This window comes from Bactrocera tryoni, chromosome 5 (genome assembly GCF_016617805.1).
Source record: "Bactrocera tryoni isolate S06 chromosome 5, CSIRO_BtryS06_freeze2, whole genome shotgun sequence".
NCBI classification, from domain to species: domain Eukaryota; kingdom Metazoa; phylum Arthropoda; class Insecta; order Diptera; family Tephritidae; genus Bactrocera; species Bactrocera tryoni.
Window position 1 is genome coordinate 80,914,037 of NC_052503.1, and position 24,524 is coordinate 80,938,560.

General features: G+C 34.3%; 1 protein-coding gene across 5 annotated transcripts in view; it reads right to left on the bottom strand.

Moving 5' to 3' along the window:
- Positions 1-24,524, bottom strand: part of LOC120779177 — a 107,579-nt gene that overhangs the window by 21,710 nt on the left and 61,345 nt on the right. The window contains exons 4-13 of one of the 5 annotated variants that reach the window (XM_040111415.1): positions 14,733-16,424; positions 14,081-14,101; positions 12,989-13,033; positions 10,988-11,076; positions 9,759-9,833; positions 9,335-9,399; positions 9,019-9,239; positions 6,378-6,460; positions 4,981-5,118; positions 364-516 (exon numbers count right to left, since the gene is read on the bottom strand). In XM_040111415.1, coding sequence (XP_039967349.1) covers positions 364-516; positions 4,981-5,118; positions 6,378-6,460; positions 9,019-9,239; positions 9,335-9,399; positions 9,759-9,833; positions 10,988-11,076; positions 12,989-13,033; positions 14,081-14,101; positions 14,733-16,414 — 2,572 coding nt within the window. In that variant the 5' untranslated portion in view covers positions 16,415-16,424. Of the gene's footprint in view, positions 1-363; positions 517-2,760; positions 2,914-4,980; positions 5,119-6,377; positions 6,461-9,018; positions 9,240-9,334; positions 9,400-9,758; positions 9,834-10,987; positions 11,077-12,988; positions 13,034-14,080; positions 14,102-14,732; positions 16,425-24,524 lie in introns of all 5 variants that reach the window. The other 4 variants (XM_040111417.1, XM_040111416.1, XM_040111419.1 and 1 more) reach the window with 4 other exon arrangements.

Consider the following 24,524-nt stretch of genomic DNA (forward strand, 5'->3'; position numbering starts at 1 on the left):
TGCCAACTTAACGTTTTTCTAAGCTTCAACTCTTTTCTACATTTTGTGGTGATGCCTACTTACTTAAAGCTTAATATTCATAAATCCTCAACTACATATTTATACATATATATGTAAATATATATATTAAACTCAAAATTCTCTCCTATATATCTTGATTGAAAATCCCCTGCTGCATACATTAATCGTTATTTTTGACTGCGCTAAAAGCTTTACCTATATTTTTTCAGCTCACACCCTCTTATGACTAACTTAAACTACCCTCAACTAATTACGCTAATTTTCAGCTTACACATAAAAAAATAATATATTTTTTTTTGTTTTAATGTATTTCTAACTAAACTTATTAAGATTTTTACATACCGATCATAACTCTGGCTGGCACAGCATTCCATTCCAGCCAAAATGTGATAAATGATGATGTCACCAATATAATGCCGGGTATAAAAACAGTGGTGAAATAATAAGCACGATCCCTGGTAAAAGTCAACTCGACTTCTAGGCAACTGTAATTACCTTTAGGAAAAGAATACACACAATACAACATAGTAGATAATGCCAGCATGGCTTTATGCAAAATTATTTCATATTTTTACTAAATTTAAACTATTCAGTTATGTAGCTTGCATTCGTTTTATTCGTACATAATATAAATATAGTTATTTTATTTCGACTAAAACTATGCGGTATTTATATGTCCATGGTACAAACGTAGAACATTTAGAACAAACTATGGACGTACTTAGATTATAGCATAGTCTATTGTATGAGACGACGACAGAGACGAGACAAATGACTTAAGTTACGACACGAACACATTGAGTGACATTTTATGGTACAAACGAGTAGAAGTCGAGTGTGAAAGTTATTCGACAGTGGCGCACAAAAACGTGAAAGCTTTAGATACGCACTTAACTTAAGAGTTTTCTATGGTGAAAGCTTTAGGCACACGCTTAATTTTATAGAGCTTTCATGATGAAAGCTTAATATACGCGTTTAACATAAGTGAGCTTTAAATGATGAAAGCTTTAGACGCGCGTTAAAATTAAGTGAGCTTTCTAATAAACTATGACTGCTTTTGACAGTAGTAATATATAAATTTACTTTATGTTAATTCTTGCTAGCTTTCATTGGTGAAAGTTTATCGATATTTTACTGTTTTTTTTTGTGAAATATTTTATTATTATTACCATATTTATCTTTTGTGTCTATTTGTTACTCCGGCAAAAGCTTTCGTTAATTTATATCATAAATAACATACATATTCCCATACACTCTCATTTATCACGAACTAAATGTATTGTCTGTGGCTATTTTTAATTATAACTTAAAACTAAGCTTTGTACTAGTGGCAGTCTAAGTACCTACTTACTAAGTCCAAACTATGTTATGAAGCTTACAACTGCATACTTGTTCACCTAAGTATCCCTGAAAGCTTTTTTAATTATTTATCCATCTAAGCTTTCCTAAACATCCCTGTAAGCTTTTCGGCATACTTGTTCACCTAAGCATTCCTGAAAGCTTTTTGGCATACCTGTTTACCTAAGCATCCATCAAAGCTTCTTTTGGCATACTTATTCACCTAAGCATCCCTGAAAGCTTTTTTGGTATTCAGGTTATGGGAATATAATTTAATAATAATTTTTGGGTATATGGGGTTTGCAATTTTCTTTAAAAGTAATTCTGTGTTTTCTACTCTAATTTAAAATTTTTTGCATGCAGTAAAACGCAAATGTTTTTGAGGCTTTCGTTTTTTCTTCGTGTGAAAATGAGAATGCTAAATCTAATGGCAAGGCACTAAAGACAATTTTGTTTTTACTAATAAATACTTTTAAGTGAATGTAAAAAAAGACGGCTAAAAAATTATTTACTCCATAAATATGTTGCATAAAGGCGATAAATAAATATTTTACTTGCCACATCAGCACGAGCGTATGTGAATTATATGGAATAATTAAACACTGGCAAGCAAACTAAACATCTGTTGCAACATTTTCCTCAAATTACGCGAAAAATTAATAATAAAAGTGGCAAGATAAGATAAGAAGATTTTATAATAAAATTTCAAGGCTTGTTAAAAAGGCATTTCTAGGTAATAACGGTATAGGGCAAGCGCTAGAATGCAGCTATGGCTAACGAGCGCTTTTAGAGCAGGGCAGGGATTTCATTGGTTATGTTTGGGAGACGGTAGGAATTTTTTTTCAAATTTTATTTTATTAATTTTTTTTGAAATAAATTGTCTTTGAACTTTGCTAAATGAATTGCGCAACAATAAATTTAATAAAATTACTTTTTCCAAATATTACTATTATATAATTACAAAATTACTATAATGATTCAAAGAAATCGTAAAATAAAATACGCAAACTACAATATAATCAAAACGATTATTCGAATTGTATACTGGCATAGCATTTACCGTGGGTGAATTGTTCTGTGGTGAAATTTGGGGTGAGCATTAGCAAATAACCGGTACGAGCATTCAAAATTATAGCAAACAAATTTTGAATATACATACAAATGTAAAAGTTAGCTGGCATACTACAGACAAAGAAAAATTTGTTCATAAAAGTAAACAAATGTTTTGTAGTTGCATATCTAATAAATAATACTGACTTATTTATTTGATTTTTTTATGAATGGGTTGAGAATTATGGGATATTTTAGTTTGTTTCTTGTTTTGTATACTTCTTTGTAAGTTGTGATGGGTTGTTGGCAATTTTGTTTAATTTTTTGTGGTTATTAATGTTTTATTTTTACCTATCATCGATCTAGCCGGAACTGCATTCCATTCTAGCCAGAATGTTATAAATGATGACGTCACCAGTATAATGCCGGGTATAAAAACGGTGGTGAAATAGAATGCACGATCTCTGGTAAATATTAAATCGACCCTAAGACAGCTGTAGTGCCCTACGTTGTTGTTTGTTAGGTTGATTGGTTCGGTTGTTGGCATTCATATAGACATAGTATATATATTTGGATAGTGGATTTTATTAATATAGTGTTTACGCTTGTTAAATTCAGTTTATAGAATAGTTATTGACGCTAGCTAACTGGCAATGCTATTTTTGTTTTCACACATTTCAAGCAAATTTGCTACCAACTTCAAGTTACGCAGGCATTTTCAACTAGCAATATGGCAATATTATAGCTAAACAAATATGTAGGCATATGATAATTTAACATTACATATTAGGTAATTGCAAATCGGCGTTTACGAACATATAACATATAGGAAACATAAAATGTAGGCGTCACGAGGACTTTTTATGTAAAAAAAAAAATTATCACACTAGACAATATACTAAAAAAATGAAAAATTAGCTTAAAATACTGCAAGAAATTTAGAAATACTTAAAACTAAAAAATAATAATAAAAAATTATGAAATATGTTTTATAGAATAACTACAGCATTCCACTTATATATTATTCAAATACTCTTTATTTTTTCTGAAAACTTCCAAAACCTAAATTAATGCATCGAAAATTATGGATTTATACTTTCTGTCGACAAAATTTCATCGTTAAGAAAAGATATATAACTTTTAATCTCCAATAAAACACAAAAACAATTTGGAAATATCAGAGGGCCAAAGTGTATTGTAGATAAATGTCAAACATTTATGTTTACTTTGATACCTTTTTGACACTAGTTTGATAGCAGGTCTGATAGATTGTTTGACATTATTTTGACAGTTGGTTTAATTGGCCTTATAGATAATTTAGTCTACGTTAAACACTTATGTTATCTTTCACACCTTTTTGACACTAGTTTGACATTGGTTTGACAGCAGGTCATCATGATATATTGTTTGACATTAGTTTGACAGCTGGTCAGCTAGATTTTTTGACACTGGTTTGAGAATTTGTTTTACTGGCTCTATAAAAGATTTAGTCTAGTGATATGTCACAAAATATTTTTTCAATTTTGGTGGCATGCAAAGTGGTCTTTGTAGAAAATCTGCTATGGAAAGTTAGAGGGATGTCATGAATCTTCATGATTAAAGCGTTATTTAAATGATGAGGGTGGTAGTTGGATTCTGAGCAATCAGTGAGCTGTCAATCATCGCACTCTTTGATTTTGTTTCCAAAAACCTGGATTAGTAGGTACCCGAATCCGAAGAAGAGGGATTTCTTTGCCCACTTATCTTCAAGGAAGGCAAGAGACGAAAGAACACGCTAGAGGAGAGGGCGGTGAACTTTTTTGCGGATGGAACAAAGCTTACGGGGAGAGTTGGTGGTGAGGAGTACACTGTCGGGAACTTTTAATCAGCTCCAGTTTTAGGCTTCCTGACCACTGTAGCGTCTTTCAAGCCTCTTTCAAAGTGTTGAACATCCACAACGATAGTAGGGAAGCGATGTTAGGCTTGAGTACGCTGACTGTGCGCTCAAGACTAGTGAAGGGATGTCTAGCCTTCTTGTCTCTAGCAACGAAATACTTTATTATTAGACTGGTGTGGGTGCCTGGCCACAGCGGTATTGCAACTGAAAGGCTGATGAGCTTGCTAGGTTAGGTACATCAGTCTAAATTATTGAGAAATGGGAACGAGTAGAACTTAAATTGGCATGTTGTGGTTCATTACTAGACTGTTGGGCCTCAAACCATATCAGAAAGTGTTGGTCAATTAATATTAAAAATAATAATATTATTATAAAAAAAAAATAAAAAAAAATATATAAATAATAAACATAATACTAATAATAATAATAATAATAATAATAATAATATATAATTTTTAATAATTATAAAAAACTGAAGTTCAAAAATACAGAAAAGCAGACACACAAACGTTCTAATATTATTCATATTTATAACGGAGGCAAAGAAAAAATAATGACATCACTATATAAAAAAAATTTCAACGCCAAATATATTTTCTAGCAACTACTTTTTCTTTTAACAAAAAAAAATATATATGTTTTATTGGTTATATATAAACATTACTGTTTGTAATAATCAGTCTCGACTCACTCACCTCGCCAACTATTTTGGTCGCAGGGTGTTGTTTGATTTTTTATTAAATACGCATTTAATGTGGTTAGTGAAGGACTCTTACGCAGCGTGTCCTCGTCATTTTTCCAAACATACTTGATTTGCGCCTCCTCATAGGAAACTGTAAATTGGAGAAATTGATAGAAAATTAATTTATTATTAAATAAAAAAAGTTGCTGGTGGAAGAGAAATATTTTATGGGTGATATTGGTAAAAGAGATATATTTTTAGCAGGTTGCAAAAGCTTTTGGTATATATGTAACTACTATGTGCTTTAGGTTGGTACAAAAAATCGAATATTTTTTCTGCTTTATACTCTGAAAAATAGGTTCTTAGACACCTCTAAGAAAGTCTCTACAACTAAGAACTTTACAAGCTGATGGATCGAAATCAAGTCATTGCATGAAAAACTCTTTTATTTTACAAGATATCTGCACGATAACGACATTACTCAGCCCTCTTTACATTTGTTCAAAAAAATGAGTTATATGAGTAATTACAAATCATTAAATGTCTCTCAGCTTAACATTAAGAAAGAGAACTGCAAAAATGTCTGATGGCCAGCACAGCCATAACGAACACAATTCATTAATAAGCGCCCACGCCGTAGCAACGGAACTAGCGCCCGACAGCTGAAAGGCAGCGGCAAGACAATTGATGCGGCTGCAGCAAGCGGAACCGGTAAATAAGAGTAAGAAAAGGCGCACGAAGAGCAGGCATTATTATCCATGTCGGTCGCGCGCCCATAGACAGACAAAAATATTTGCTGTTGGCAACGCGCGCAAACAAAAGCAACTCGCCTGCTGCCTCAGCGCCGGCATCCTCACAGCAAGTGCAGTTATTAAGCTGATGTATACAATATATATGCTGCTCACAATAAGCGTTGAGCTGAGTGCATGTGGGGGCGGTGCGGTGTTGCTGGCGCGGCTGACGTGACGCTGTCGGAAGCGCATAAATGCGAAAATGAATTGTATTGCCATTCCCAGTTCACCTTTTAAATGCTGCTTTCAATTGATCCAGCATTTTGTTTGCATTTATTTTGCCATTTTCCATTTTCACTTCTCGCATTTGTTTTTGCTGTTTTCGCTTCTTACACGAAAGCTGGCAATTTACTATTTATTGCTGCGCTAATTTTAATTAATATCAAACAATACATTGCTTTTACCTGAACGCACCACGCCATGCATTAAAAAGCAATATTAAAAGGCGTGCGTGTGTGTGTGTGTGGTAAATATGAAAATTGTTTTGATGAGCGCGTAAATATTTTTATTGCTTTTCATTGTTATGTGTAGCGTTTATTTTCATTATTTTCGCCGCTTTATTATTTCATTATATTGGCTATGCGAGTTTATTTGCCCATATTTTATAATATTTACTTACTGCTTTCCATGGAGAAGGAGCACTTCGGATCATCGAACGGGAATATGTGTAGGCTACCTTGGCAGGATAAGATTAAGTGGCGTCTGTAAATGTACAAAATGTGAGCTGTTAATTTATGGCATGTTTAATTTATAATTTCTTTTGTTTTTTCTGTTTGAATTCAAATTTTTAAAATATTCAAATACGAAAAGCTTTTTCTAAGACGTCGTACTAGTGTTAAATTAAAAAAAAAATTAAAATAACTAAAAAAATAATTTAAAAAGTAAATTAGAAAAAAATTAAAAAATAAAATCAATTTTTTTTTTCATATTACGGTGTTTAGTTTAAAATTACAATTACATACTATTAATTTCAAGTCGATTACTTAAATAGTTTTTGAGTTACAGCCATTTAAAGCGGAGCCGCTCAGTTCAATCCGATACACCAGTTTTTTTAAAGCTTTTTTTTTTTGGACACAGCGTTTTTCACATTTGCTGTAGTAACAACTCAAAGACAAATGATCCGATCATCAATAAATTTCTGCCTTTTCTGTGTATAATTCTACTTACAATGACTGAATCGAGCTTTGAACTGATTAAAAATCGCATTTTGGCAGGCAAAAAGTGACCAAAATTTGGTGTATGTTAAATTTTTGATTTTTTCTTAAACGTTACTTATTGTACAGAGAATATCTTCTAGTTTAGCGAGAATTTTTTATTTTTAAGGCTCATCCACGGAGAGGGCTCTTCACTGCTGCAGTAAGAGCAGCGGAGAACCTTTTTAGCACCTTCAGAGCTTTCCCAAAACTCCAAATATGTTAATATAAATGTCACTGTGTGTTCTTAAAATATGTATAATTATACCCTGAAATTTTCAAAATGATTGATAAAGTAGATATATTTTCAAAGAGTTTCAAAAATCTACGTTATTTTAGGCTGACTTCAAGAACACTTCTGATTTCGATTTACAACAGACTTAATCGGATATTATTTCCCACCAGAGCATAAATTTCCTTTTTTATTTTTTTATTATAATTGTAATGTTAATGTATTTTATAGCAATCTACGCAGCTACGCATATCAAGTTACTTTTTTTCAATTTTGCAATGGCGATTATTGATGGTAAAATGTTACTCATACGCCGTGGTGCCTTTTCAAATATCAGGCAACGTACAGGCCACTGGCTCGAAATTTCAATTGCTTTGGAGCGAGAAAATCTTGTTATTCTTATACAATTGTTCGATTGTATTATTACAATACAGGGTTCCGCAATAAGAGTGCTTATAGGCACTTGCGAATTTCAACAAATCGATTCTGTATATAAACATGGGCCTGTTTATTTATACGCGAATTAGTTCCTCAATTTTTGAGATATCGGTTTGAAATTTTGCACATGCCCTTCTCTCCACAAAAGGTTGCTTATCTGTCGGAACCGCCGATATCGAGCCATTATAGCGTATATCTGCCATACAAACTGAACGATCTGAATAAAGTACTTGTATGGAAAACTTTTTCATTTAACAAGATATCTTGAAGAAATTTGGCGGTGATTATTACCTAAAGAAATATTGCAATATCCGAAGAAATAGTTATGATCGGGTCACTATAGTGTATAGCTGCCATACAAACTGAACGATCTGAATAAAGTACTTGTATGGAAAACTTTTTTATTTGTGAAAGGTTTTTTCTATTTCCAGTGGCAGAGTGACGTCGAAGCCATTTGTGGCAATTTGTATTCATAGTATTATTAGAATTCAGTTTTTGGTAATTTAAAGTCCCGATCATAGAAAATTTTAATCTCCAGTTTTCGTTCAATAGCAACAGATTAGTTTATTATATCAGAAAATTAGTGCTAAAATCCAATTAAAAACATACATATATATGCAGACATATAGTTTCTTTTTGAGTCAATAAATTTTTTATTCTACGATATTTTGTAAGAAACCATAACTTTCATTTAGATATATACGCAACATATGAACTTTTATAGTAGTGAGCATTGCTTTTCTCTGCTAAAAGAAAATCAGCAAAATAGTCACTTTCCTGCTTAAAGCTTCAAAACTGCGCATCGCCTACTAATCTCACATAAAATACGCAAACTTGCAACATCATGCTACAGCAACCAACGTTGAGGTACGCCAAAGTGTACAGCTGTAACTAATGTCAACATTTGCATTTCCATATATATGCATACATATAAGAGTGTATGTATGTATAAACGGCAAGAAATTATTTATTCAAAATTTTCTGATGCGTGACTAAAAAATGTCGCGCTGCAAACAATAGCCGAGTGAATGCCGCGGCAGTGCCGTAGCGAACGCAAAGCGTGGCGCATGCACTTGGTCACTGCGCATACTAATGAAATGGCTCACGCGACAAGGTATTATTTTCATATTTTATATTTTTTTCCTTTGTTTTTCTTTTATTTTTAGTTTTTTTTATTATTTTTTCTTTTTTCTTATGCGTTGGTTGTATTTGGTAAGCTAAACTTGCAGTGTAAAAATTTGCATTTTTCAAACATTTCGTTGCGCGTTTTAAGCCGCCATGCAGGCGCCCTTCGGTGCGCAAAAATGTCACTGTTACAATATTTCTCTTTTTTTTATTAAAAAAATTGTATTTAATGCGTTGTAAGTTTCAATTTTACTTGTAACGCCCATACACACCTCATTGCGTACGTAATGGTCCCGTTACGGTAGATTCTTAAAGCGAAATGCATTGGTATAATGGGGTCCTTAAAGTCGCCGTGCATAATGAAGTAGGTGTCCGGAGTCCAGATGCTGTCGTGATGATGCAATGCATTCAAAAAGTCATAATGCGATTTGTTGCCATATTGTAGACGCGGATCGTTCCACTGTTGATTCAGCAGAAACTCGACTTCGTATTTCTGGTGAAAGCGATGTTGTATCGGAAATTTATTAGTGTTGCTTCAATATATTTTCCTTACTAAAAGAAAGTTAGATTTTCATTTGAAAAACTCACCAAACTGCTCTCATCGGGCGAGGCCAAGCTGAGCAGCAACACATTCACATTCACCGTCAAAGTACCTGCGTTGAAATTTGTGGTTTATAAAGGTTATATTATTGGTGTTTGTATGAAAAATTTAATGATATACATAGCTCAAAATAAAATATTTAAAAAAATTTGTCATTTCTATTGAAAAGAAAATACATAAATCTTTTGCTATATTAAATATATGTATACAAAGAAAATCATATGAGTTAACGTGGCATAACCGCTAATAACTAAAACGATATAAACCAGCAAGTAAAGAGGCCAATCTACAAACACAAAATAGCCGACCGCTGCGCTTTTCATTACAACAACTCAAGAGTAAAGTGCTTGGAAAAGTAGTAGATGTGCTTTTTTTCTAGAAAATAGTTTTATGGATTTAGGTAGAACAAACCGCGATTGTGTGGCCTCCTCGAGTTGCTAACTTTGGCCATATCCGGTGAAGATAAACCACAGCAAAAATCCTCATCTGTAAAATTGAAATCGAAGACTTTACTAAAGTACTAAGGATATTTAATAGGTTTTTTTTAATTATATATAAAACATATATAAGAAATTTTGTCCCCTTTCTTTAACGTAGCAAGAATTCATAAGGCGGTCGGTGATATCTATTGTTATCAGCTTCGCTTCAAAAAAAACCTTAAATCTTATAACTATGCACACGAAATGTATAAAAATTGTCAAGTTAGTCATCTTATTCCTTGTCCGGTTGTTAGTTCTCTGCCAAATAAAAAGTGGGGTTTGTTTCCGTTATATATACCCTAATGTTTTGGGTAGTTCTTTCAATGTTGGCATTATACCATATGTAAAATTTCGAAAGAAGTGTGTTATTCGTAGCCGAGTTGATAGTTCAGGTTACGTTTCGGTTACGTATACATGTATAAAACTTAAAGAGAAGCATATTAGCCTTTGCCTAGTTGATATGTCTTCGCTGAATAAAAATTCAGATCGCTTAATTCCCTTTTTCTATAATTTTCAAAGACTTCTGCAATAGTCCACTAACAACCTGCAGTATAATCTTTAACTGTTTACAAAGAACTCGTGCATATACCACCCACGGCCTGCTGGAATTTGCTTTTTTTGATACCGCTTTTGACCGTTTTTTTATTTAAAAATGTTTTTTTTATTTATTTTTCAATTTTTTTTTTTAATTTATAAATTTTTTTTAAATTTGTTTTTAATTTTTTTTTGAATTTTTTCATATTTTTCCAATTTTTTTTTATGGTCCTTTGCATATTTTTGTATTTTTTTTTTGTGTAATTCACAACTTGATTCTTCATTCTTACCATGCCACTGCTCGCCAATGGTCATTTGTGCCGCACAGTTGCGCATTTTTCCACATGTGTTGCGGTTGTGGCAACAAAACCAACAAGTTACCCAAAAGTGGGCCCTCATACATATCCGCCTTTGGACACTTTTGTGGATTTTGTACACACACACACAAGAAAAAAATAGAAACAGAAGAAACTCCACACACACACTCACATTAATAGCGCTGTTTGCACAATTTCCCAGCTGAGTAAACGGGCTTTGCGAAGTAACAGGCATTCACATACGCAAACATACATACATACACACATACTTACATACGCTTGTAAAATTTAAGCATCTACGCGCACTCACCGTTAACTGGCGGCAGTAGACGTTTATCGTAACGCTTCTTCTCCAGCAACAAGTCCAAAATTTCCTTATCCGAGCTGGACTCGTCGAATCTGCGAATGAAAGAGTTGAAAGAGAGTGGAAGCGGAGAAAGAGCAAAAGTTGAAATGAAAAAATAATGAAACGGTATAACTGTAACTTCAAGGTAATGGTTGCACGGAAAAAATGTTAAAATTTTATAACCTAAAATGTGGAAATGCCTTTATACCGTATAATATAAAAGTGGCAAGTTAAGCAAAATAGGTAATGCAACGATATATATATGTATATGTACTATTTAAGAATGTATGTATGTGTGCGTTTAATAGTGAGGTACTAATACGGCGCATATAACGTGGCTTTGATGTGTGCAAAAGTAAATATGAAATTTTATTTCAGCTGAGCTAGTAAAATGCTACGCGCTTACAAATACCCTTAAGTAGTTGGTTATATTTAGTTGCGCGTGTTTGCTATGGTGCAAGTGCGTAGTACGATGTACATGTGTGTGTGCTAGCTTTACATTTCATTATGAAAATGTGTACGTAAATTTCTATTAAAAAAATTTCGCATAATATACATTTTAGCCAAACTTTTAATTTCCATAGTCTGCTTTTAGGGGTCGTCTGCATTTCACTCGTTTGAATTGAAAACTTTCTTTAACGAGTTTTGCTTTTAGACTTGTGGCTGTTTTTGTTAGCACAAAATGCTGCAGACCGTGCTGCTGCGCTGCTGTGTGGGTGCCATTAATTAATTAAATGCTTGAAGTGCGTTTAAATCCTTTTATCGTGTGTTAATGTGCGGTAATGAAGGTAGTGCTTGTACTATAAATAATGTGGTGTAGGAAGTGCATTGATTTCCAGCTGTGATGTTACTTATTTTACTTTTTCTTCACTTTGGTGTCACTTTTCGGTAGTATGGGTAGCCAGAAGTGTGATAGAGCAACGAAATTTTTAAGAAAGACTCCTCTAAGAATGGCTCTACAAGTACAAGTATGAGCTCTAAATAGTATTGGGTGTTCTTACACACATTTTTGCTCGATTACCAATTAACATACCTTCTTCATTCGGTATTTTTTTTAATGATTAAAATTCATCAGCTCATTGCTATTTTCTCAATGCTCACAACCAAATTTACAGCCTAGGCAACAACCTGCAGAGTTAAACACAGCTGAAATTTCAGCCAAGACAACAACCTGCGGACTTGCATTACAGTTTCAGCTCGATTTCAATTTGATTAAGAATTAATGTAGTAAAATAACATTTTTTTGTATAGTAAATCGATCTAAATGAGCGCTTTAATCGAGCAAAGTTCGGCTAATTGATTAATTAACTCCAGGGCGGAAAGACTATAGAGTTGTTAGAGTATCGTCCATAGTTGCATTTAAATGGAATTTAAAGTTATTCTAGTAGGGTGATAATATCTCGAGAATCTGATTTGAAGTAATGCTCAGAAAATGTATCTAAATAAATGTTTTAAGATGTATTAGTCAATAAATATACCGTATGAGGTTACTAGAATCAATTTTGGTTCCAGAAAATTAGCTTCTTAAGGTCTTAGATCCCAAAGCCACAATACTATATTATTCAAAAATTTCAAATATATATACTTGTAAAACAATTGATATTATAACTTTGTGGAGAATCTTCTTAGTTTGTAGATCTAAATATAAACAATGAAGTCTGCCTTAACATGGACTAAAAATCAATCAAATATTTGTACAGCAATGCGAAAATGATCTTCCGTATACCTAGTTTGAAATTTTTATTTCAAAGTAGCTCTCTTGTAAACTCTAAAAGCCTTTCAAATAATTTTTCTAAGCAAAAAACGAATAGCAGCATTTACAAGTGATTGCGCTGAAAGCAGTTCAGATGAAAGAAATAATAATTTCATTTGCTGAAAAAAAAAACAATTTTTCTTTATCGAAAAGCGTTTGGCGAAGCAGTTATTGTATGCTTTTGTATGCTATGATTGTCTACAGCTACTTACTTAAGCGCGCAATTACGTCGCCCACATCCATGGAAACGATGAGAACTGCGTCCAATTAAAATTATACGAGCGTTTGTTTGTTTTTGTTTGTGTATTGGATTTTAAGTTACAAGAAATTTCATTTAACTAAGTTTATATATATGTTTTTGTATTTTTTTGATCAATTAGCTAAGTATTTTACATACTTTGGCATACAAGATAAACACCGGAAAGCCAAAACTTCGTATTTAACGTTGGAACGAGCGCGAAAAGTTATAACAAGACATACACAATTTATTTATTTACAGGCTGGCTTATATAAAAAAAAATATGCTAATACATCGAAAGCGCCTGCGAAATGGACTAATTTTGAACTATTTAGACAAACTATAAACTGTACAGGGATCCTTAAGCATTATACATATGTTTGATTTTGTAATTATATGACGAACCATATACTCAAAACTGTAAATTATGAGAAATTGGAAACAGTATTTGTAGTAAGCGATTTGCAAAATTTCTTCTAAGCTTCAATATGTATTATATGTGTATGAAATTTCGCTGAACTTAGTACTTGCAAATTTTTGATTTTACAAAACTAAAGTTACCATGGTTTAGCCAATGTTATTTAAGCTTGGATATAACTGTATTTTTCAATAACATAAAGTACTCAAATCAACACTGTAAAGGAAACATTGAAAATTAGCATGCAAATTTGTTTAGTATACAAGTTTTGCAGACAATGAAGTCTACATTCAGGCGTTAATTAATAAACTTTTTTTTTGGGAGCATAAAATATACATTTAGGCGTTGGTTTATATGAGAAACAATTTAGTCTACATTTAGGCGCTAAACAAAACGAACAAAAATTAAACTTTTTTTAACAAGGAGTATGTTTCGGTTTAGTAGGCTGTAAGCGCCGCATTGGTTTAAAAATGATAACAAAATAAATTTTTATTTTCAATTATTTAATTTGGCGTTAAATGCGCAATTTTGCTTTAACATTTGAAGCGTTAATTTGTTGTTATCTCAATTCAATTAATTCGTAATGCTTTTAAATATTAAGCGTAATTTTAACTTTCTGATTGTTTGTTTCGGGAATAGCGCACTTACTTTGACCAATCGATGCTTTGACTGCAAGAAAGAAAAAATCAAAAGAAAAAGTACATAAAACCAAAAGTTTAAGAAATATTTTGTTTAACTAATTTTAATTATAAGACTACGCGAATGCTGATTTTTTTGGTACTAGCTATAAATTAATTTATTAAGTGTATACTTAAGTGGGCCGAATTAAGTAAGGAATTTATGTAAAAAATAAAAAAAAAAAAACAAAGTAGAAATGAGTTTAAAAAAAGTTAGAAAAAAATTAAAATTAATTAATTAAAAAATTAATAATAAAATTCTAAAATTGTAACTAAAAAGTAATGAACAACTGTAAAACCAAGTGGTGCCGCTTACGCAATGTCTGTGGGAGGAGTTGAGAGTGCCGAGTGAAGTGCACATTTAGGCGTTAGAGAGTAGTTAAAATGATATTACAACGCTACTTATATTAGATACTGTTAAAGTAACTGTGTGTGCTTATGTGTGTGTATAACGTCAATATCCATGTGTATGTGTGTGCGTATGTGTAAATTTCAATATTCCGTGCGTATGTGAGTGTGAGCTCGTGCGCTCCGCATTACAACAAACGCTTTGCTAACTCCTACGCCCCTTCACTCCCCCACACTGTAACCCACTGCCGAAGACGGGTCTGCGCGCTACTTACATGGGATGCTTATCGAATGGCGCCTTGTCGGGCGAGTGCGCCGCCGCTGTTGTTGTCGTCAAATAGCAGAGAACCAGTATAACGCTGGAGGCGGCATAGAAACTAATCGAGTTGCCCAGCAGATGATAGTAGTTGTGACCGATGTAGCTGAAGGCGCCGTAAGCGGCAGCGGCCACCGTCTGTATGCCGCGACGCAAGCGATGCCGCTGCTTCTGTTGTTGCTGCTGTTGCTCTTGTTGTTGTTGTTGTGGTTGTTGTGACTTCTTTTGTGCCGGCAACAATTCCGGTTGTTGCTGTCTTTGTTGTGGGGAATGGTGTTGCTGTTGCTGTGGTTGATTATTTTGGTTTTTACTATTGGCCGCGCGTTGTTGCTGCAACTGCGCTTGCTGCTGTTTGTGATCGTGTTGTTGCAGCTGTTGTTTTTGTTTTTGGTGGTGGCAGTATGTCAGCGCATTCCGCTGCGCTGCTAAGGGGGCTTTCAGTTCTGGCCGCTGCGGCTGTTGTTGCTGCTGCTTCGCTTGGTGTCGCTCAACAGTTCGTTGCTTTGGTTTTTGTTGTTGCTGTTCGACAAGTTGTGACTCATTGCGTCCGCGCTTATATGCCATTTGCAGTGGTTGACACTTACTCTGTAAAAGCTTTCGCGGCTTCTGTGCTTGGTTACACTGCTTGCGGCATACCTGCCGCTCCGCTTGTGTCCACATGCGGGCGCCTAGCGCTTTACTCCCTACCGCGGCGCGTCCTTCCAACTCATCGTTTGTCATGTAAAACCCCAAATTATCACGCAGACAGCCAAGGCGCTCGGTTAGCGCGCTACATGCATGCTGCAGCAATTCTTGCAGACATTGCTTGTCGCCGCCGCGTGCTGCTAGAGCCTTGGCGCCAGAGCGTACGCTGGCAGACGCAGTCGTCCGCGCGGCCGTTTCCGTTGGCGGCGACAAATTAGCGCTTGCATTGTGCCTCAACTTATTTTCGTGTGGCGCTTGCGTTTGTGTTGGCTGCTGTTGCGCGGCTTCCGCTTGTGGCGGCAGTGCGACACGCGTCTGTGGCAGTTGTTCGCGCGATAGCTGTCGGTAGCAACAATTATTATTTCCGTCCTTCGCGCGGTGAAAGTTTGCACAAGTGCCGACTGTAGCTCTGTTGTTGTTCTTGTTGTTTTCTTTGTTCTTATTGTTGGCGTCTGTCGCTACTGTGCAATTAACTACAAAAGTCGCACTCGATTTACAACACGCGCCGTCTGTACGCTGCGTTTCTTCAGGCCCGACCGCAACCGCTTCCGCCTCAACGCCCTCGCAGTGGTTGCGCTCAATTTGTATTTGCTTTTCAGTATCTTCCGCTTCGACGCCGCTTCCTTCTGCCTCGTCTTCCCCTACCGACGTGTGTCGCTTTTGTGTCTTTTTGATTGCTATATCTCGCGTTGTGTTGTTTGTCTGTCGTCGGCACTTAGTCCCTTTTGTGCTTGTCGCCTGCTCGTCGCTAACGGCGTTGCTTTGACAGATCACCTCTGAACTCAATAAACGCGAATGTCTTCTGTCGTTACTTTTATACGAGTTGTTGTCACAACAGTTGTTTTTGCTGTTATTGTTTTCGGTATCACGAATTGGGCTAGTTTTATTGCTTTCCTGTTTGTTGGCGTTGTTGCTGCGTTGTGTCCTCGTTTTGGCAGCCTCAGAGGAATAGCCCATGTTATGGCATCTGGAAGAAGAAGAACGCAAGTTTATATGAATTTTTTTTTTTTTAATTTTGTTGTAAAAACAGTACTTTAGTAAGAATTGTATATATTTACTTAGATAGAAACTTAATGTTATTAATGCTTTGATCTCTTGGTGGATCTAATCTGCTATTTCACGATAAACCTGCAATGGGTTCCGGGACGACGTCTCGGTGGCTGCACAGATAAAACATTTCGAACTAATGAGCTGGTTGCTCAGAGATGAGGACGGTATTACAATGGGAGGTCCATAAAGATCTATGTGCGTCGTGAGACAGCCACTCTTTCCACCTTCCTACCTTATGCGATCTAGATCTCTGAAACTAAATCACAGTTCATTGAATTTCGGAAAGTGAAAACTTTTTGATTAAGTAGACGCTTAGCTTGATCTCTCTTAGGTCAGAAGAGTTTATAAAAATAAGCTGATTTCTCCTGAAGTCGCGAATAATTCCACTTTGACTGCTAGAGAGCACCTCTGTCCAAACTCCTGGGTCCAAAGAAAGTCACAAAGTCATAAAAATCTTATAAGCGCCATTTTATATTCAACTCAGCTGAATACTTTCATCTCTCTGACCTGGAAACTTTATATTGTCCAAAAGGTAACGACCTCGCCGATCGTTGTGACAATTGTTGGCATTTCTTCTTCTTATTTTTCTGTGTTTGAATAATTGTGATTTGTGAGTCTCTAAGCCTTTTGCAAAAAATAAATCGATCCAATCTAAGACCTCTTGTTGACAAATTGTAAGTTTGTGAGATAGCTGAGGCAGTAGGCATCTCAAAAGATGGTGTGGGTCATATATTGTATAATATTTTGGTCATGAGAAACCTCTCAGTCTAATAGTTGCTGTATATGCTCACACAAGACAGCAAGCGACCTTTCTGGAGATGCTTAACTCGTCTTCTGACGGTTTCAACGCCGTTTCTTAAATTTTGATGAAACATGTAGCCACGATGGCTTTCAGCCGACGAACCTACACCAAAGCAGGCGAAGGCCGTGCTTTCATCCATAAAGGTGTTGACCAACGTTTTCTGTGTGTCACAGGATAAAAGTTCTATGCCATGCCGAATTATTGGGTCGTAACAAAGTCGAATTGCAAAAAACAAGGTTCGTGGAGGAAAATATTAAGCTGAGTCGTCTACTTTTCAGAACATCAAAAAGCCTTGAGCGGGCTTTCACCAGAGCGTCTTAAAGCCACGCAACTAAAACGAAAATCGTATTTAAAAGCAACCACTCCAATCTCTTGTTGCAGCACATAAAGTGATGACAATTACATTACAGACTCTTCAAACTCAAAGCAAGCATTTGCTCGCACACACACACACATATATATGTATATTCATATATACATGTATGCATACATAAGGATCATAATTATCCTTGCACAAATTTCATGACAAAAAGTCAAAGTGAAATATAAATTTGGCGCACAAAGTGCTTATTTGAGCAACTACAATAACGAAAACAACAACAACAAAAGTTCACTCTATTGTACGCTCATAAATTGCAGGGGGTGTTAAAACGACACAAGGGTAACATAATGAGTTAAGCAAAAGTTGTTGGTAATTATTTTTGGGTAACATGACGAGCACAAGCACAAGCGCTGAAAATCACTAGAAACATGTTGAGCGGGACGCGGGGGTCGCAGCGCGCAAATAAAAACAAATGAGACTACAACAATTGCAGCGACTATATAAGCAATAACTAGTTGAATAACTACTCGCACAGCAATAATAACAACGACAATGAAAACAACAACAACAGCAATGTGAAGCGCAAAAATGTTAATAACATTGATAAAAATACAACATGAAAACTTTTTTCCAGCCAGACAAAATTAAATTACGTCAAGCACGTGGGTGGGTGAGACGGCAAGGCGTTGCAGTCGCCCGGGCGGGGTGTGTCAAGTGAAAATGAAAACTTGAACTTTGTCAGTGATGAGAAAATTATTATAGCGCTACAGAGGAGGGACTTCACAGTTTTATGTGTGTGTGTGTGTGTGAGTTTGTATAAGCAAAGGAAAATGAGATGAAGCGCTCCAAAGAAAAAAGAAAAAAAAAAACAACAGACAACCAGCAAGCTAGTCAGCCGTGCAGCATCAAATTGAGGGTGAAATATGAAAACTTTTGACGCAGTCAAACTGTGTATAACTAGCGCCAGGCGAAGGCTGCGCTTCCACGCTGTGAGTAATACAAAAATAACTGAATTTTTAGTCGCGCATACAGTTGGCAAAACAACATAGTGTTCGTGTTATGTTCAAAAGTGCATTTCAGAAAAGGCTTTGCAAGTTTGGAAAATATAAGCTAACGGCATTTGGGGAAATTCGCGCGTAGTTCTGCGTGATTCTTGCTCAATGAGAGCGCGTTAAGTTAATTTGAGGGAAGTTGAACAAACCGCAAACCAAGCGAGTGGCAGAGCTGCGTGTGGGGCGGCTGTAAAATGAATGATGACAGGAGATGTTTGTATGTACGATTGTTGCTTAAAATAGTATTTTTGCTGTTTCTGATTCATACAAACATAAAATATTTTATTTTGTTGAATTAAATATATATGATGAAAAACCATTTGGTCGATTTTTCAGTTAGGGGTATTGTAATTTTCTCTTTAGCGATAAATTTTATCGATATTTTTCAGTAAGTAATTTATCGGCAACTTTTTATTTATTTTATATCTTTATGTAAATGTGCTTAAAAAAATTTTTAGTATATTTTTAAATTAATCGATAAATTTGTTCGATATTTTTCATCAGGTAAGCGATAAATTTTTGTTTAAATTAATTTTTAACGTTAATCTACATAAAAAATTTATTAGTAATTTGTGTTTAATCGAGATTATTTTATCGACATTTTTCAATCGGTGTATTTCAATTTTTGTTTTCTTTTGGTAGATAATATTTATCGATATTTTTCTGTAAGGTGTAATTTTACGATATAATTCTGCAATATTATAATTTTTTAAGTAAATAAACACTTGCTTATCATGGACAGTTTTGATAATTGTCAGTAGATTTCGATTTGCAATTTATCGAAAATTTCGATTATTGATTTTATATTTTCTCGATAACTTAGTAGTACTTGTTCGATTAGGACGATAACAGTTTTTGGATTTTCTTGTGTGAGGTGTATTACACCTATCGATTTTTAAGTTATCGATATTTTTTAAATTTATCGAAAATTCGGATATTTTGTTTTTATTTTATCGATAAATTTGTGGTATTTGTACGATTAGGTCGAAAACAGTTTTTCGATATTTTGTATAAGGTGTATTACAATTATCGATTTTTAAGTAATCAATATTTTTGAAATTTATCGAAAATGTATATTTTTGATTTTTTTTTTTGTTATTTGTCGCTGTACTTATAAATTTTCTGAACCCTCTTGCTTAGCTAAAGCACTTAACTCATGTTGACATCTGAAAATGTTTTGGCTCAATTTTCTGTAGAAAACAACAACTTTCAACTTCACTATCCACCGCTTTGCTGACTACAACTCAACTCTTGACCGCAAGCCCACGAACTCAGCGTTGAGCTGAAACTGTTAAATGCAAAGCCACTTGAGCTTCAAAAATTAAAAAAGTGACTGTTTCCATGCCTCAATGGCTGACCAAGCGAAAAACTCGGTTTGTATTTCCACCAATTTCAGCTCTTTCATACATTTTCTTTTTATATATGTGCATGTGGTATGTATGTATATGTGGTGTTCTGCTGCATATGACAGGCTGACAGCTGGAGTGATGGACTAAAGATGACTTACACGTAGTTGAGCGTTGAGCCTGCCAGGTCAGGCCGGATATTCGTGCCCACCAGAGCGTGTTTGTCAATATGTAAATGCCTAAATGAGTTATATATACCCGGGGAAGGCTGTCATATGCCATGCTTGTGGCGAGTGGCGAACGAAGGACCATATGGGAAAGGTGCGACTACTTCGTTCTCGGCTGCCGCAGCGTTCTTTTATGTCGTATGCACTTAATTATATAAGTTATTGATGATGTGTGGAGACAGGCAGCTTATAGCTGAAGTTCCTGTTTAATTTTCTACAGAAAGCGCGAAATGTTTTGCTGAGAATTTGAAGTCACACAGACATGAAGCAATTTACATAATTTCACGTAAAATCGAAATGCATTGTGGTTATTTATGCGCTGCGATTTTGCTGTCAACTATTCGATATTTCGACACAGCTATATACCCTTGCCTTTCGTTAGTATACGTGTAAGTGTAAGCCCCTTGTTATCCTCTGTCTCTTCATGTGTATAAATTAACTTTAATTGATTAGTTCATCGATAGTGTCCCTTATGGTTAACCTCAATCTTGTTATTGGCGCCTATCCAGCTAGCCTGCTGCCATTAAGCTGTTGCAAAATGATTAATTGCCCAGACATGGTAAATAGCAACAATTTATTGGCTTTAAGACAAAGGTAAATAGTGTCATAGCACAATATTTCTTGTAGTGAGATGATGATGAATGGAAACGGAGAAGTATTTTAATTTGATGTTTTCCTTTTGGTAGAAAGATCCTAACAAAGTTGAGCTAAGTTGGTTGAGTTGAAAAGATGTTAATGTTAAAGAGATTTTGCACTTTAATTATTCTTAAAATTTTTCTATAACTTTGATGTTTAGAATCCGAAAATTATAAGTAGAACCACTTATTGAAACAACAGCATATGCAATAAAAATTTATTAGACTGTAAGATTAAGTCTGAAATTTTCTTTTTCGAAAACTTTTCTCAAAGATCAAAAACTTAATGTGATCTGTCGTTATCGAGACTTAGGGTAGCAGTTCAGATGTATCGATTTTTAAGTTACCAAAATTTTAAATTTATCGATATTTTTGTAATTTATCGATGTTTTTGAAAGCATTCGTCAAATTTATTTTTTTTGTAATTTTTGTTTTTCGTAGATTTTAATTGATATAAATTTTTGCAAGTGTCCATTCAAATGTTTTAATTAAGTTTTTATAACGATTTGTAAGTTATCGATATTTTTTAAATGTATCGATGTATTTAGATTTTTGATGTTGTTATTTCCAAAATTTAAATTATACAATTTTGTAAATGTCAATTCAAATGTTGCACTCTGATTTCTATATCGTTTTTGAAGTTATCGATTTTTTTAAATTATCGATATTTTTTGAAAATTTCGATAAATTAAAATTTTTTATTTACGCTTCTTTCGGATTTTAATTGTTGTAAAATTTAATTTTTAAATTTTCGATATTTCTTAAAATTTTCGATACATTTCGATTTTGTGATTTTCAAAATTTTTAATTAATTTACTACATTGCGAATTTCAATTCAAATTTTGCAATCAGATTTTTATATCGACTTTGATGCTATCGATTTTTTTAAATTTATCAATAAAATTAAACTTTTGATTTTGTTATTTCCAAAAATTTTAATTGATGTACAATTCGGCAAATTGGAATGTTGTAATTAGATTTTAATAATAAAATTGATAATGATAAATCAAATTTCAAATATTGAATTATTTGTTAAATTCATACTAATCATAAATTTCCAGTTTTAACCGTAAATAGTGTAATGCCAACATTATGCTCGTAACTTCCACGAAGTTTTAAATAATGCTCTCAATAATCATGCAATAAAACGCAATAATATTGCGTAATGCAGTGGCCGCAGCATTTATATATCGATTATTTAAGTAATTAAATGCATAAATTTATATATATATAAATGTATACATATATATAAACGATTGTAACTTGTGTACTCTTCGTTTCGTTTAAAATCAGCAAATACACAACAATATAACAACAGCAAAATAAAATGAAATAAACTTCGTGACAAAAGTTTGGCTGCTCTACTTTATGATAGTGGATTAAAAGTCGGTTAATAACTCAATTTGCTGAATTTGCACTTACAATCAAATTGCAATTTTCATAAATTTATGCACTTTCGAACAAATACATATACATATATGTGTGTTTGTGTGCTATACAGCCATTTGGCTTAAGCAAATGCTTGCTATTTCGATAGAGATTAAGTCATGCTTTGAAACTATTAAACATGAATTTATAAATACTTGTGTACTTGCAGCAGCAAAGTCTTAACCACAGATTGTGTTAATGAATTTTGTAGTTTGTTGCCAATGGTATGGAAAATTTGTTAAGCGTTTTAGAAATTATTTATGTTTTTTTTTTATAGGATATTAAAATACATGGTGGAATGAGTGAAAATAAATCGTTTGTATGGCAGCTATATGCTATAGTCACTCGATCTGAAGAATTTCCTCAGAAATTTCACCTTTGCCTTGGACAATAACCAATACCAAATTTCGAGAACATTTCTCGTCATGTTGACTCCGATCGTTCATTTGTATGGCAACTGAGGGACTACTTAGACAATTGAAACGTCAGAGAGAAGGTGAAAAACCTCTGGGTACATTTTGATATCCCTAAGCAGCATTCTTATGGTCCAAAGCCGAGAGATGATAATACTCCAGGTGAATCCTCACAAAAGTAATATCGTCTCTGCAGAGAAAAAGCTCAACTGAGAGAAGGGCAGATCTGCATTTCTAATCAACATTATGAAAACGACTGCCATTCGAGTCGAATTGCACTAAAATAAACAAAAATGGGAAATAATAAAAATAAATACTTGGTCATTATCAAACACTAATGGAACTTTAGCTGGGAAACGGAAGCTGTCCTTCTACAGTACTAAAAGTAATAAGAGTAGAATATAAGCATGAGTTAACGATGTAACGCCTTTTGAAAGCTGTGACTGTAGAAAAATTTATAAACAATCATATTGAAAAAAATGTACAAATATTAAAAGCGATTGCATAAACAAAGCATGACAGCTGAAATATAAAATTGTGACCAAAATTGGAATTAAAGAAATATATTTGTCACACAAAAATATTGCAAGAAATACTTGTTCATGCTTGCGGTTGCTAAGCGAGTAAGCAAACAACACCAAAAATAACAAAAGTTAAAAAAAAAACGCACACCAATGTAAAAAATCAACTAAAAAGTGTGGGAGAATTGTAGGTAGAAAAAAGCAGCGCGGACGACGGGGCGTATGAGTGCTGTCATAGCATATTTCTGTTTATATAATATGTTCATGTATAGGGTGTAGAACAGCTTTTGATAGTAAGCACCACTTTGCGCACATAATCACCACAGACATGCATATGTGTAATATATACAACAAATACTTGAGGCATAATGCTGCTGGCTGCTTGGCTGCTGGCGCTTGCTATTAGTTCTTGCTGTGAATCATTTAAAGCATATATAAGCACGCTAAGAGCGGACAACAAGCAGCAGCAATAATACACACACAATGAGCACTTGAACTGCATGCAAAGAATGGTGGCGGTGTGGACAAAAGCTGGGCGAAGTATGAGTCAAGTGTATGTGGCAGCGACAAGAAATGATAGAAATGTTTCAAATAGCTGGCTGGAATTGTGTGCAATTGTAGCGCATGCAAAGCAGTTTCTATGCTGTGATGTGCGAAAATATGACATTTGTGTGATTAAACCGAGAGTTGTGTAATACATTTAAATAAGTGAGTTTTGCGCAGAGGCTGCGTTGGCGTCCGAAAAGTTTAGAAAATATAAAAGTATAGCAGTTAGTTAAATCAGCAAAAAGCATTCAAAACATTGAAAATATTAACACAGCATTTTATTTAAACTTGCTCATAGGTTACGTATATGCACTGCAAGAAAGAGTAAGGCGTTTGAAATTATTTTTGATGCCAAATGTGTAACTACATTGAATTACAGATTAAAATGAAGGAAAGTTGAGACAAAATTTTAGATCGAAATAAATAAAATCGGTTTTTAAACAATGGGGCTGAGTCGACTTAGTCATGCCCGTCTGTCTGTATATACGCGAAATAGTCCCTCAGTTTTTGAGATATCCATCTGAAATTTGGCACACGTCCTTTTTACCCCAAAAAGCTGCCCATTTGTCGGAACCGCCGATATCGTACCATTATAGCATAAAGCTGCCGTACAAACTGAACGATCAGAATCAAGTGCTTATATGGGAAACTTTTGCATTTCATCAGATATTTGGCGTACATTGTTTTTCAAGCCAACCCTACAATATCTTTTATTCAGATCGGAC